Source organism: Xenopus tropicalis, chromosome 2 (assembly GCF_000004195.4).
Source record: "Xenopus tropicalis strain Nigerian chromosome 2, UCB_Xtro_10.0, whole genome shotgun sequence".
Classification (NCBI taxonomy): domain Eukaryota; kingdom Metazoa; phylum Chordata; class Amphibia; order Anura; family Pipidae; genus Xenopus; species Xenopus tropicalis.
In genome coordinates, this window is record NC_030678.2 from 53,300,066 (window position 1) to 53,313,088 (window position 13,023).

At 41.2% G+C, this 13,023-nt stretch overlaps 1 protein-coding gene across 3 annotated transcripts in view; it reads left to right on the top strand.

Annotated features, from left to right (window-relative positions):
• Positions 1-4,750, top strand: part of stk38 (serine/threonine kinase 38) — a 37,988-nt gene extending 33,238 nt beyond the window's left edge. For all 3 annotated transcript variants that reach the window (XM_031896785.1, XM_002938431.5, XM_002938430.4), the window contains one exon: positions 215-4,750. In XM_031896785.1, the coding sequence (XP_031752645.1) occupies positions 215-345 (131 nt within the window). In that variant the 3' untranslated portion in view covers positions 346-4,750. The remainder of the gene's footprint in view (positions 1-214) is intronic.
• The last annotated feature ends 8,273 nt before the right edge of the window (positions 4,751-13,023 follow it).

Sequence of the window (13,023 nt, forward strand, 5' to 3'; positions counted from 1 at the left end):
AGTGTAACTCTGTGCCAGTGGGGAAGAGCTGTTATGATAACGTGCTAGGGCCTTTACAGAAATACATGTTGCAATACAGATGTGATATGTTTATGCTTTATGTAGTGACAGCCTTGGTGTTATGAGCCTTTGGTGCTAAATAACCAGTGTAAGTTGATTTCTAGTGACTGACATAATGCTTTTAATAGAAACCTATTTTTTGTCACGTTTCTAGGAGCTGTAAGCAACCATCCTGAATCGGAGTTCAAGAACAAGGACTGGGTCTTTATCAACTACACATACAAGCGCTTTGAAGGGCTTACAGCAAGGGGGGCTCTTCCATCTTTCATTAAACCAAGGAAGTGAAATCTATATATTTCAGTTTCGGATATCAGTTTTGTCATTGCCTTCAAAATTGAAGTGTAATTTTCATCCCAGAAGTGACTTGAGCTTCAGTATTTCTTTTTATAGTATGTATCTCTTGGAAATGTCTAGGAACTGACTTTCTAAAAGGGGGACCTGTCCTGCAGAACATCTCCTTGTAAAGCTCTTTGAAAAAAATCACTGTGTTCTTACACTTCATTCCACTGATTATGGCTGCGGTGAAGATAAAACCTCACACATCCCCGCATTAAGGAATCATTGGTGTGCAGCATGGATTCATATGGATATATTTTCTTTGGCAGGTTGGCCCATTAAAGGGCCCAATCATTCCAAAACAGTCTCCCTCTGAATCTGTTCTAAATAACAGAGAAAATGCTTGTTTTATTTATTTCTTTTTTCTTTGCATTTAAGGTGCATGTTGGCATTTTGTTATTTTGAAATATTTCTGCAGTTTTGCTTGATAAAATTTGAAGTCTGCTATAAAATAGCAAAAAGTGAACTTCTCATTGTACAGCATTAAGTAATTTCTGCCTTAATCCTTTAGCAAAAGATACATTGCTAAGCCTTAAATAAGTCCATTGTGTTGGAAGTTATTTGTAAGAATATGATGTTCTGTGCTGTTGGTGGCCACCAGCTCTACTGTGTTATTTTTTGTCTAAACCAAACTACCAGCTCTATGTGTTCAGTGGAGCCTTAGGGCAAGGACACATGATCGGCTGCCTGTACTCGCACCTGGGCGGATTCAGTGCTTCTGGATGCAGGCACAACATTAAGCCTAGGGGTGGATTGTAAACCTGTGCTTATCCACAGGCTGACAATACGCCCGTGTGACCTGAACCTTAGGGCTACTGCTTCACAGGGCTGGTTCTTAACCTGATAAACGCAAGCCAAGAATCGGCTTCTACGCTGGTATCGGCCTTTCCCTGTGCCTGAACCCAGAGCCGTTGCATGGGCCCGGGAGCTTGCATACAAAGCAAATTTCAGTGTGTATACTTGCATTTTTCGGCACCAAAATCCACTCTGTGCCTGCACTCAGCCCGATGCATTGCTCCAAGTGAAGGCACAGGGAAAGGCTGATGCCAGCATAGGAGCTGATTCTTGGCCGTGTGGCATTAACCTTAGGTCAAAGTCGCACAGAGTGTTGGCTCCACTTCACTCCGCCTGCACTTTGTAGGCATATGGAGAAAAGCAGGTCTGCTCTCTTTTGTAGTTCCTTGTAGCTGCACTGACAGGCACAGCTTCAGCCTGAGTAAAGTTACAAAAATGCCTGCTGTCCCAGTTCTCAGGCCGATCCCCACTCTACTTTGTATAGCTGCACACAGGCCAGTCGGAAAAGTGGAGCCAATGCTCTGTGTGACTGCAGCCTTCAAGGGGTTGTTCGCCTTTGTGTTAATTTAAGTATGTGTAGAGAGTGAAATTCTGAGACAATTTGCAGTTGGTTTTCCTTTTTTATTTTTGTGTTTTATTATTTCACTTATTGTTCAGCAGCTCTCCAATCTGAAATTTTAGCAGTTACCAGGGAATGGTTTAAATGAGATGTGAATAGGCGAGGACCTGAATAGAAAGTAATGATAGTAACAAATAAATATAAAGTAACAATAATTGTAGCCTCCGCAGGGTAATAGCTTTTTTGCTGTTAGGGGTCAGTGACCTTCATTTGAAACCTTGAAAGAGTCTCAAGAAAATTTTTTTTAATAAAAATAGCAAATTCATGAAGAGCAATTAAAAAGTTTACTTAGAGTTGACCTTTCTATAACATACAAAGTTATCGTTAAGGTGAGCCACCCATTAAAGCAAATTGTACCATCATCTGTGCACTTATTCAGCCAAAAACAAATCCATTTGTTAACCTGTAGTCCAGTTGCAAGTCAAAACGAAATTCACTATCTGTGAATTACCAGGCGTTCCGATGCTCAAACGGCAGTTTTGTCCATGCTTTGCCCCTGCACCAACTGGTTGACTCAATGCATCCTACCCACAAACTAGCACTAGGGCAATGGCAAAAGAAAACCTTTGATAACAAACATCCACAGATTGCTATCAGAGGACTGTTGCTTGATGCACTCGTGTCTGGTAACCGACTATAATTTCGGTCCAGAATCCCCTGTGGCACTTGCTTTTGAAGACATTGGTGAGTGACCCCATCAGTTCTACTAAAAAATACTTATTTATAACCTGCCCCATTGCCCTGCAGTAAGAAACTACAAGTTCAAAATTGTGCATACTCAGTGTGTCAGTACTAGCCTTTCCCTTATTACAGGGGCATCAATCTGCAGGTACCATGAAAATGCATTGCCCTTCAGCATCCCCTCACCAGCTGCTCCTCAGTTCCCCCCCATTGTCGCTGCATGTACCTGCCGCTGGGGTTGCTTAGTGTACCCAGCCAGCTTGGCCCAGGACTTACTCCCATTTCTCAATGAGTTTCCTTTCACACATCAAAAACAAACAGACAAATTAACTGGTTGTGATATAATTGTCAATAGTGTGAAAGTGATAGGGAGCTTACACACTAGGATGGAGCTGATTGAATGATGTATAATATCTGCTTTGTAGAATTATCCATACATTTAAGTGCTTATCATACATTATATTTGGAAGAGCACATTTATATAAGCTAGGCTTTCCAACATGCATGTCACTAATTCTATTTATTGACTTTAACATGTGGATTTTTTAGGTGGCTTACATACATCCCCCCCCCCCCCCCCCCCCCCCCCCCGCTAAAAATACTTTCATGAAACCATGGAAATGCAGAGTTCTGGATTTATGGCTCATTATACCAAAATGGCTTATGCGTGTTGCCATAAAGTGCCGTATTGTGCAAGTACACTATGGGGAAGGCTGCCCCCTGGTATTTTAGCCTTGAATCAACTTATGTTTTTAAAGATGCAGTGTGTCTGTATACTTGGCTGCTACACCTTGAACATGTGCTAAAATGTAGGGCCTGTTTACTGAATGGTGATGCTCTTTTGGCCCAGCTGTCACCCCACTTCTGTAGCTGTATCCGGCACACTATTGCTGAATAACAGGAATGCCGATTACTACGGGAGGGTTATCCCCCAACGTGCTGAGTGTCATCACAAGCATGTCTTTGGTTCAGTAAAATTGATCAAATGCTTTTCATGCACCTGTTCAGTTCCTGTTGTTATTCATGAAAATGCTACATGGGGAGGCACATTTATTCAAACGGTTGAGTGATTGGAGCACATTGAACTCTAACATCATTTGGACCTTGTCTGCACTGTATTTCATGCTTTTTTTATGGGCCTAAACTGGCACAGAATAATAGCATAGAATATAATTAAACAGTGGCACAGCATGGATTCCTTCGCTATAATATCCTAATCTGTTAAATTACAGGGATAATTTTCCGTGCTCCCTGTCTTGACCTTGGTTGGCAGCTTTATAAACAACCCATTACAGTTGTGGCAGTGGAAGGAAGGAGCTGCACAGATCTTAATCTTTGGTGGTGTTGAAAGCAAACGGACTCCTTGGTGCTCTCCACCTTGGCTTGTAGGCCAAGCAGCCATCTCCAATACTTGGGAATGGGAGCTCATTTTATCCATCAGCTATTCTGTGAAAGACAGCCAATAGGGAGGCTGAAACATTAATCATATACATATCTATATGCATCTTTTCTATCCAATGAATAGTATTTGATCCCTTTTAAACAAAAGTCAAAGACCCAGAAGATAAAACCTGCTTTATAGTTCAGTCACTTGTTCTCCTACAGCCCAGTCTTATCCTTGGGGTTGATAATCGCATTGACTTGATCATAGCCCTGCATTTTAATACAAATACCTTAAATATCATGCGTTTTAAAATGAATGTAGAAATTTGCAAGTTATGCAAACATAGTTTGTCTGTGTATATAGGGTATGTGCATTGTGGTCATAATGAAAGCGTTGTATTATCAATTGCTTATCTGCAATCTGCTATATAAATATGCAGCCTATGGTTCATGGCACCAGGCATACTCATTACTTCATTATATACCAATACCATAAGCCTACAGGGCCCTTACATGGCAACAAAGGAGCTTATTTACAAACATGTTTAAAAAGTAAAGCAAAAACACTTTTTTTAAACTAGTAAGTAAACAAGAATAATTGTATGTGAATCCTGAATGCGTATGGGGCACTTCTGCCTTGTTTTGATGTTTCACAGCATTTTTTGATGAACATGAGTTATATAAAATAAAAATCAGTCTGGCCTTTTCAGGGTGCAAATAAGCCTTTCCCATTCCGATCTTTAAAGGGCTAGTATCATCCTATTGTTTCCCCCTTTTTATATATTTATGTTTTTATGCTTGTCTGTTAAATACTGAGCAGTTTTCTATTTCAGAAGAAATCTAGTTCAAATTAAATTATGTATTTTCAAATGATAATCGTATAGTTTCCTCTGTTTCGCTGTTCGTTTATCCTTTTAATGACATTACATCTTAGAGTTATGTAAATATTGGGGGTTTAGATAGTGTAGTTCACCGCTGTGACAGAAAAGGTTGCCTTTGCATGGAGCAGATTCTGTGTCCCTGCACTTGGGCTGAGTCCGTGGCTCTTGGCACAGACACATGAATAGGGGCTGATTTACTAATCCACGAATCCGAATGGGAAAAATTTGGATTGAAAAACGAACATTTCGCGACTTTCATATTTTTTGCGACTTTTTCGTAGCCGTTACGACATGCGCGAATTGTCGCGACTTTTTCGTATTGAGCGCTCGAAAAAGTCGCAAAATAACGATCATTACGAAAAAAAACGCATTCGGCCGCTTTTCAGACGTTCGTGGATTAGTAAATGTGCCCCTTAAGGCCCCCATACACGGCCGATAGAAGCTGCAGATATTGGTCCCTTGGACTGATTCGGCAGCTAATCGGCCCGTGTATGGGGAGAAACGAGCAGGCTGGCCGACCGATATCTGGCCTGAAATTGGGCAGATATCGATCGGACAGGTTAGAAAATCCAGTCGGATCGGGGACCGCATCGGCTCGTTGATGCGGTCCCCGAACCTACTGCCCCATGGCCGCAAATGTAATCCGATCGTTTGGCCCCAGGGCCAAACGATCGGATTATTTTTTTTTTAAAGCCACTTGCTACCCGATATCGCCCACCCGTAGGTGGGGATATCGGGTGAAGATCCGCTCGCTTGGCGACATCGCCAAGCGTGCGGATCTTATAGTGTATGGGAACCTTTAGTCTGTGCCTCCTGGAATTGGAATGGCATATCAGTACAGGTTGAAAATGCACTCTTTGTCTGAAAGGAACTTCCCTTAGAGTGAATGTAGGGGGGGAAATATGAAAAGGCGCTTATGAAGATTTTTAATTCTTTATTTCACTTTTGCTGCAAATGCTAACAGCAAATAACATCAGTGGGTGACTATCTCCAGGATAACATGGTTACAGTAAGGCATGGAATGTGTCCATGTTGCACTTTATGAAGAGTCAAGTGCTATTTATCTTCTACTTTAACCCTCTTTTAGGGCAAAATACATGGGAAACAAACACATACAAAGAGGGAATATTTACCCTTTAAATCTGAGCTCACACCTCTCCTGGTTTTGGAAACTACCTAACAGCACATAAGGAGGTGCAACGTTCTTGGGTGTTTTCCAGAGCTTCATTTATTTAGCTGTGCATATTTGCTTTCTCAGCATGTATGTAACTGTCACTCTATAAATACAGGCAACTTGTAGGGTCCAGCAATTCCAGGGTTCAAACGCAGCATTCTTTTTTCCTTTTTCTACCCTGGTTTTAATGAAGAAGGCAATGGAATTACTATTCAGATAAATGTTTAGATGAGGTCCTGACTCATTAGGCCGGCGTCATTGGTCAGAGCCTCCATGAAGCGAATCATTTAATTCTTTATCTCCTTGCACGTAAAAAAGGGAAAGTATCAAAGGGTAAGGGCTAATGTTCTGGGGGGGCCTCCCATGTGTGTTCTTTAGTCCCAAAACAGTGAGTAAAATGCGCCAGGGCTTTCCTCTGCAGTGGTGGGGCCTAGTGGAAAATACATTTTGTGAGGTCCTATTTTTATATGTAATAGCAGTTCTGCCCATCAGCTGAGAATTAACCACACTAGTGCTGGGTGCACTCCAGAACTTTCACAGTTAATTAAGCCTGTCTATAAGAATAGGAATCACAGAAATGCCAAAAAGTTTGGATAGAACATAGCTCATTGCCATTCTGTCTTGTAAGGAGAAAATACCATTTAGCCTTGAAAAAAGTTGACATACTGGGGGTCATTTATCAACAATGGGCAAATTTGCCCATGGGCAGTAACCTATGGCAACCAATCAAATTGTTCAGTGTTCTACATGCAGCTGGCTGAAAAAAAGGCAATCACTGATTGGTTGCTATGGGTTACTGCCCATGGGCAAATTTGCCCAGTGTTAATAAATGAGCTGCACTGTATTAACACCTCCAAGACAATTATCACTTAAATGTATTTGCGGAATTTTAAAAAGCTGACAGGGCCAGAACTAGGGGTAGGCAGAAGAGGCATGTGGGGGTGGGGAGGGGCATGCTCGCGCTGGGGGTAGGGTTGGCCCGGTGCTGCAGAAAATACACTGCACAAGGATGCCAGATACAAACTTTGTTGCCGTCAAGTAAATGTTTTGAAAGAATTATACCAGGGCCCTGCACCCCCCAAGGTTTCCCTGCTGCGTCCCCCGCACCTCCAACATGGGGCCCCCGCCGCGCCACCCTAACCCCCGCAGGGTTCCCCCCATGCCCATCTAACCCCCCGCAGGGGCCCCTGCCTGATGTCCTCCCTTGTGTGCAAAACTTGCTTTCAACGCGTCAGGGGTGGGACGCCGGCGGATGAGGGACCAGCAACAGGGATCGGGTCTGGGCCGCTGGGGCCACTGAGTTTTGTCCCAGTGCCCCGGCGGCCCAGTCCAACCCTGCATCCTTTGGAAAGAATGACTGAAATCACACACTCCCTTATAGCCATGAATAAGCCTTCTACAAATCTCTGCTGAGTTTGAGCTACCCCTCCCAGCTACAGTTCTCCCAGATATGAAGGATCTATTTAGGGATCACTTGGAAGGGCTGAACTTGATGGGCTTTGGTCTTTTTTCAACCCAACTTAACTATATAACAGTCTAACTGAAGTTTCAGATCAATCCACAAGAACAGCATGTTTGACAAGGCTGCCAAACAAGCAAATGTTTAACTGATTTACCACATACATAGCCAAATCTGACTGATTTCATCAATAGGCGCCTGGAACCAATGATCAGATTGTAATAAGAGTCTATTGAGACCCATCAGAAGAATACCACATCAACAAACCTATGCCATCATTTTTTATGCAGGATTTTTTTTAAACTTTCCTGACCCAGAATGGAAACCTGTAGATTTTGGCAGATGCTAGAGGGGCTGCTGTAGGATGCCTTGGACAGTTACTATTTAGTGGGTTAATGGAGGCTGTTTGGGCCTCTAAATACTTGAAATGCAGAGGCCTGTTTTGATACTCAGCCCAGGCCTGGATAGCTAGACAATTTTTAGATAGACATCGATTATGCAGGACCTCACAAGAGCCCCATACATGGGCCAATAAGCTGCTTACTAGGTCTGGAGGGTTTTTATTGGTCATGCAAAGTAAAGTAGTGCTACAAGTTCCTTTCAAGTAGCTAATTACCATATCAACCTAGTTATGTAATGCTTAATTTTGCGGTTCGGGTTTTTTAGGAAAAAAGTACTGCAAGCCACAATTACAAGGAACTATTTTTAACAGGCAAACAAATAGGAAATATTCCAACATTTAGATCGCACATATGTGAGCTTGCTCAGGGAAAAACCTGGGCTTCGAAAACTACATTTTTGAAAACTAGAAATTCTTATTTAAAACCAGAATTTGTCTTTCTAATGTCTTTATAAAGCATCTAAAAATGTTTCAAAACTTCCATTTACTTTATTTTGTCTCACATGAACTGAGATAGAAAGATAAAACATTATAAATATTAATACCAATAGTCGTCAGAATAGGTCTGATGCTCAGTGTGCATAGAATCACCATTGGCATATATGGCAGGCACACAGTCTGCCAGAGCACCTAACAGTGCTCCCTCTCAATCAGCACCCTCTGAGGGTTTACAAGCAAAATGATTTATGAAGGCTTAATCTATCATGGAGTATGGGTATCACTGACATCCACCCAATTTGGTCATTCTTTAGGGCCAAACCCCTTCCAATTGATAAGGGATTGAACTTTGCCTCTGGGGCTGTGAGGGTCCACAATATCCTGTTCTATAAATTCTTGAACATGGATGGGAGGAGAGTGGTCAAAGGAAAATGCGTTCTTAATCAAAGCAGGGAGACAAGAAAAGCATCTGAAATATCCTTACTGGAGGGAAGATCTAACTTAACAGAGACAGGATTAACAATAGCTTTGATGGCGAAGCTGACAATACTTAATATTTTTAGTGGAGAGCAAAATACAATCTTGACCTTATATTTTGGAGCACAGCAACAACAGTTCTCTGCAGCTCTTTTCTGATGAACAGGACTTTGACAGAACTTGATGGACACAAGGCTAAGTATTGGGCCGCAATGTTTGCAGCAGGAACTTCTACCTTGTCAAGGACATGAGGAAAGGTAAGTTATAAATAAATAATAAAGGAAACTGTTCTAAAAACTGATTGGCTCTTTAAGTCATCATTACTTTAAAGGACAATGAAAGGTTAATATAAATTAAAAGTAAGTCTAAAGGCATTCTTTTTAAGTACTTACTGCATATCTAAATTCCCAGATCCCTGCTTGCTTCTCTGAGATATGGTGCTGGCAGCCTACAGCAGTGTGAAGACTACAGTGACATCACTGAAATCTCTCTCCCCTTCCTGTAGGTGCCAGCGGCTTCCTATTCTCTGAGCATGTGTGTAACTTGATCCTGTTCTGAGCTACACATGCCCACCAGCCAATCAGAAGCGGATCTGGCAGAGGGGAGGGGAGGGAATGAAACACATGTGCAGTATGAAGCAAGGAGGGAAAGGAAGGGAGAATACCTTTTTAGAGATGGCTGCCTGTTCTAGAAAATGTGAAGTAAGTGTGACTGAGTAAATATTTGATTAGGTGAGCCAAAAGTGTGGCGTTTTTACTAAACAATAGGAGGGCTATTGGGCAGTATGCTTTTTAAATTTTGACTTGCATTCTCCTTTAAGGGAGTTATTTATCAATGCTCAGATATTTTCACATTTTATTGCACAAAAGTTGAATGTTCAATATTTTTTAAGCTCAAAAAACCTGCAAAACTTGTGTGTAAAACTTTAGTATCTAAAAGCTTGTGAGTTCATGAGTTCAGGCAGATGGAAGTTTACCTAGGCATAATGTATGGATTTTTTCAATTCATGTTTTTCTAGTTTTTCAAATTGTTTCGACTTTATAGACCCATTGGAAAAAAAAAGCCTCCTCTGGTAACATTAGGAGCTGAATTATCATTTTTTTAAATGAAAATTCGGCTCTGCTAGCACAAGAGTAATCAGTTCCACAGACCTTTCCATAAAGATTCTGCTTATTACTAGGGATGCAACGAATCCACTTTTTAGGATTCAACCAAACTGCCGAATCCGGAACCGAATCTTGATTCCTAATTAGCATACGCTGTGTTTATGTGACAAAAAGTCACATGATATTTAGGATTCAAATTCGATTTGGCAAGGATTCGGTGCATCTCTACCTATAACCAATGCCATAGTTCTTCTCAGTAGGAGAAAATATCCTAGAAAAAAGCAGAGGGATGAAAAAGGCCCTGAAAGCTGGTGCACTGAGAAACAATTGCTACAGCTCCCATCAGACTGGGCCAAAACTGGAAGAGTTGAGGCTTGCTTCAATTTGTAGAAGACAATTTGGCCAGGATAACATGCTACTTTAGTCCCTTTCTGATAGGAGCAGTGACAGGTGCTATAATTTGTGAGATGCCTTTATAAATTATCTGTAATACTTGGCAAAGCCAGAGAAACAATGAATAGCTTTGAGGTTCACAGAAGTTGTTCATCCAGGGCTAGTGTTGGCCTATAGACTGCTCTTTCGTAGATACTGAAGAACCAGTCAGGGGAAATGCAAAGTCCAAAAGGCATGACCATATATTCATAATGGCCATCCCAAGTGTCATATGCAGTCTTCATCTTCATGGCCAATGAGGAAATCTTACTTGGTAAAAATCTTTACCAAAAATCTTCTTTTGGACACATATGTACTTCTGTACCCCTTGGCACTCCTGTACTTGTGGCAGGGACAGTCATAAAAGAGCACCTATATATTGCCCATATATATATATATATATGTCTCTGTACAATTGTCATATTTTGTGTGTTGTATGTACATGTGTGCGCTGTGTTTTAGTAGGATACACCTTTAACAGGTAAGTCAGGATATATATCAGAATCAGCAGAAAAAGATTACAGTAGAACTTTTTCTGGGGACCTGAAAAATATTGTAAAATCCAGGAAAATGTAAAATCAGGGAAATGTGTTAAAATAACTTATTTTTCAAGTACTCAAAGTATATAAGCACAGAAGTCAGTTTTACTTTGAAAGATTTGCTGTGTTAATGACAAGGGTTAATGACAAGGGTTAATGACAAGGGTTAATGACAAGGGTTAATGACAAGGGTTAATGACAAGGGTTAAGCAGTGCAGCATTAATGTTACACTATGGGGCGGGGCAGGGCTGGGGGGTGCAGGGCCCATTGAGGCTGCCACCGCCAGGGCCCTACACTCCCCCAAGGGACCCCCGCTGTGGTCCCCAAAAACCCCCGGGCCCCAATAGCCCACCCAACCCCCTCCCCTGAGCATGCATACTTAAGGGGGACCTGATCGCTTCCAACCCTGGGTTGGAGCATGTGCAAGACCTCTCTGACAATCAGATGCTCAACATAAGTGACTTGTGATTGGCTGTATGGAGTGCAGACTAACTGGATCTTACTATTGCAAAGTATTCATGTGGTTAGTATTTTAATCCTCTTTATTTCACTTATAATAAAATGCATAGAGGACAAACAGTCATTTTGAGAACACTAGGGCAAAATGTTTATGCAAAATCCAGGAAAATCAGGGAAAAGCACCCTCTGATGTGCATTAGAAATTTGTGGGACCACAAAAAAAAATTAAAATTCTGGAAAACTTCAAATCAGGGAATGTGAAATTGAGGTTTTACTGTATTACTTCAGACCAGTTGGGGAATGTTTGTATTAAACTTAAACAAACAATGGCTCAGAAAATTCCCAGTTTAGTTATCATGGCAGTGAATCTTTCCAAAGTCCAAAGTGTAAAGTCCTTTCAACCTTTATTAGAGTTATTTAATGCTACAACTGCATGGCTATTGCAATTGGTACCATTTAAAATGGTGAAAGTATTTATTTGGAAAAACACATCAGGGAATATTTGGGCATAATTAAAGGAAAAGTTTATCTTAATATTAATATTTAGAATAGAAAGACCATCGCTGCAAATTGTGGGCACCAGAGGGCATGTTATATTAGATGTGTGATATCATTAAAAGTATTTGGAGCCATATGGGCATAAAAAATGCCATACGATATGGCCATAGAAAATACTGTACCTTAACAAGTGGCCTGTTTTACCATCTTGAGGTACAGCAGCCATGCAGCCATATGAGAACATGAATTCTTTCCCTGATTTGGTTCACATAGTTTAGTTAATTCATACTTTTTGGTGGCCCCCACCTTTTCAGAGTTCACTGTCTCTTGAAGAGTCCAGTGATGGGAACCCTGCTTCTGCACAGTGAGCACCTAGTGTGACCTATATGGGGCATCATGGTGGCTAATTGGGTGGCACTTCTGCCTTGCAGCACTGGGGTTCTGAGCTCTATCCTAGCTTGGGAACTATCTAAAAGAGGTTTGTCCCTGTCTGTGCGGAGGTTCTCCGGTCTCCTTCTATACTTCAAAAATATACAGGTAGGTTAATTGACCCTAGTGAGTGTGAAAGGGACCTGAGATGGTAAGATTGGGCAGGGGGCCATATATAATCTCTGTAAAGCGTTGCATATATTTTCATTTTTAATTAATAAAATAAAGAAGGACAATCCAAAAGGAGAGTCACACCCTGCCTGCAGGCCCCCTGTTGTACAGTACAGATACAGGTATCAGACCCCTTATCCGGAAACCCATTATCCAGAAAGCTCCGAATTATGGAAAGGCCATCTCCCATAGACTCCATGTAATCAAATAATTCACATTTTTAAAAATGGTTTCCTTTTTCTATGTAATAAAAAAACAGTATCTTGTATTTGATCCCAACTAAGATATAATTAATCCTTATTGGAGCCAAAACAATCCTATAGGTATAATTACTGTTTAAATAATTTTTTTAGTAGACTTAAGGTAGGAGATCCGAATTACGGAAAGACCCCTTATGTGGAAAACCCCAAGTCCCGAGCATTCTGGATAACGGGTCCCATACCTGTATAGACAATGTCACACTACTGCACTTTGTCACTGCTTTATATTTTACTATCCATTTAATTTTTTATAGATTTTGCAGCTAGTGCCTGCTCAGAGGGCTGCTGTGCATGGATGTTAATTTAGCGAGTTTTTGGTAAGTAGAAAATACATTTGCATTAGATACTGATAGTTAAGTAAACAGGCAGAGACCTTTTTATTTCCCCCTGCTTCCCGCCTGAAAGAGAATAAAGTCTATTTGTCT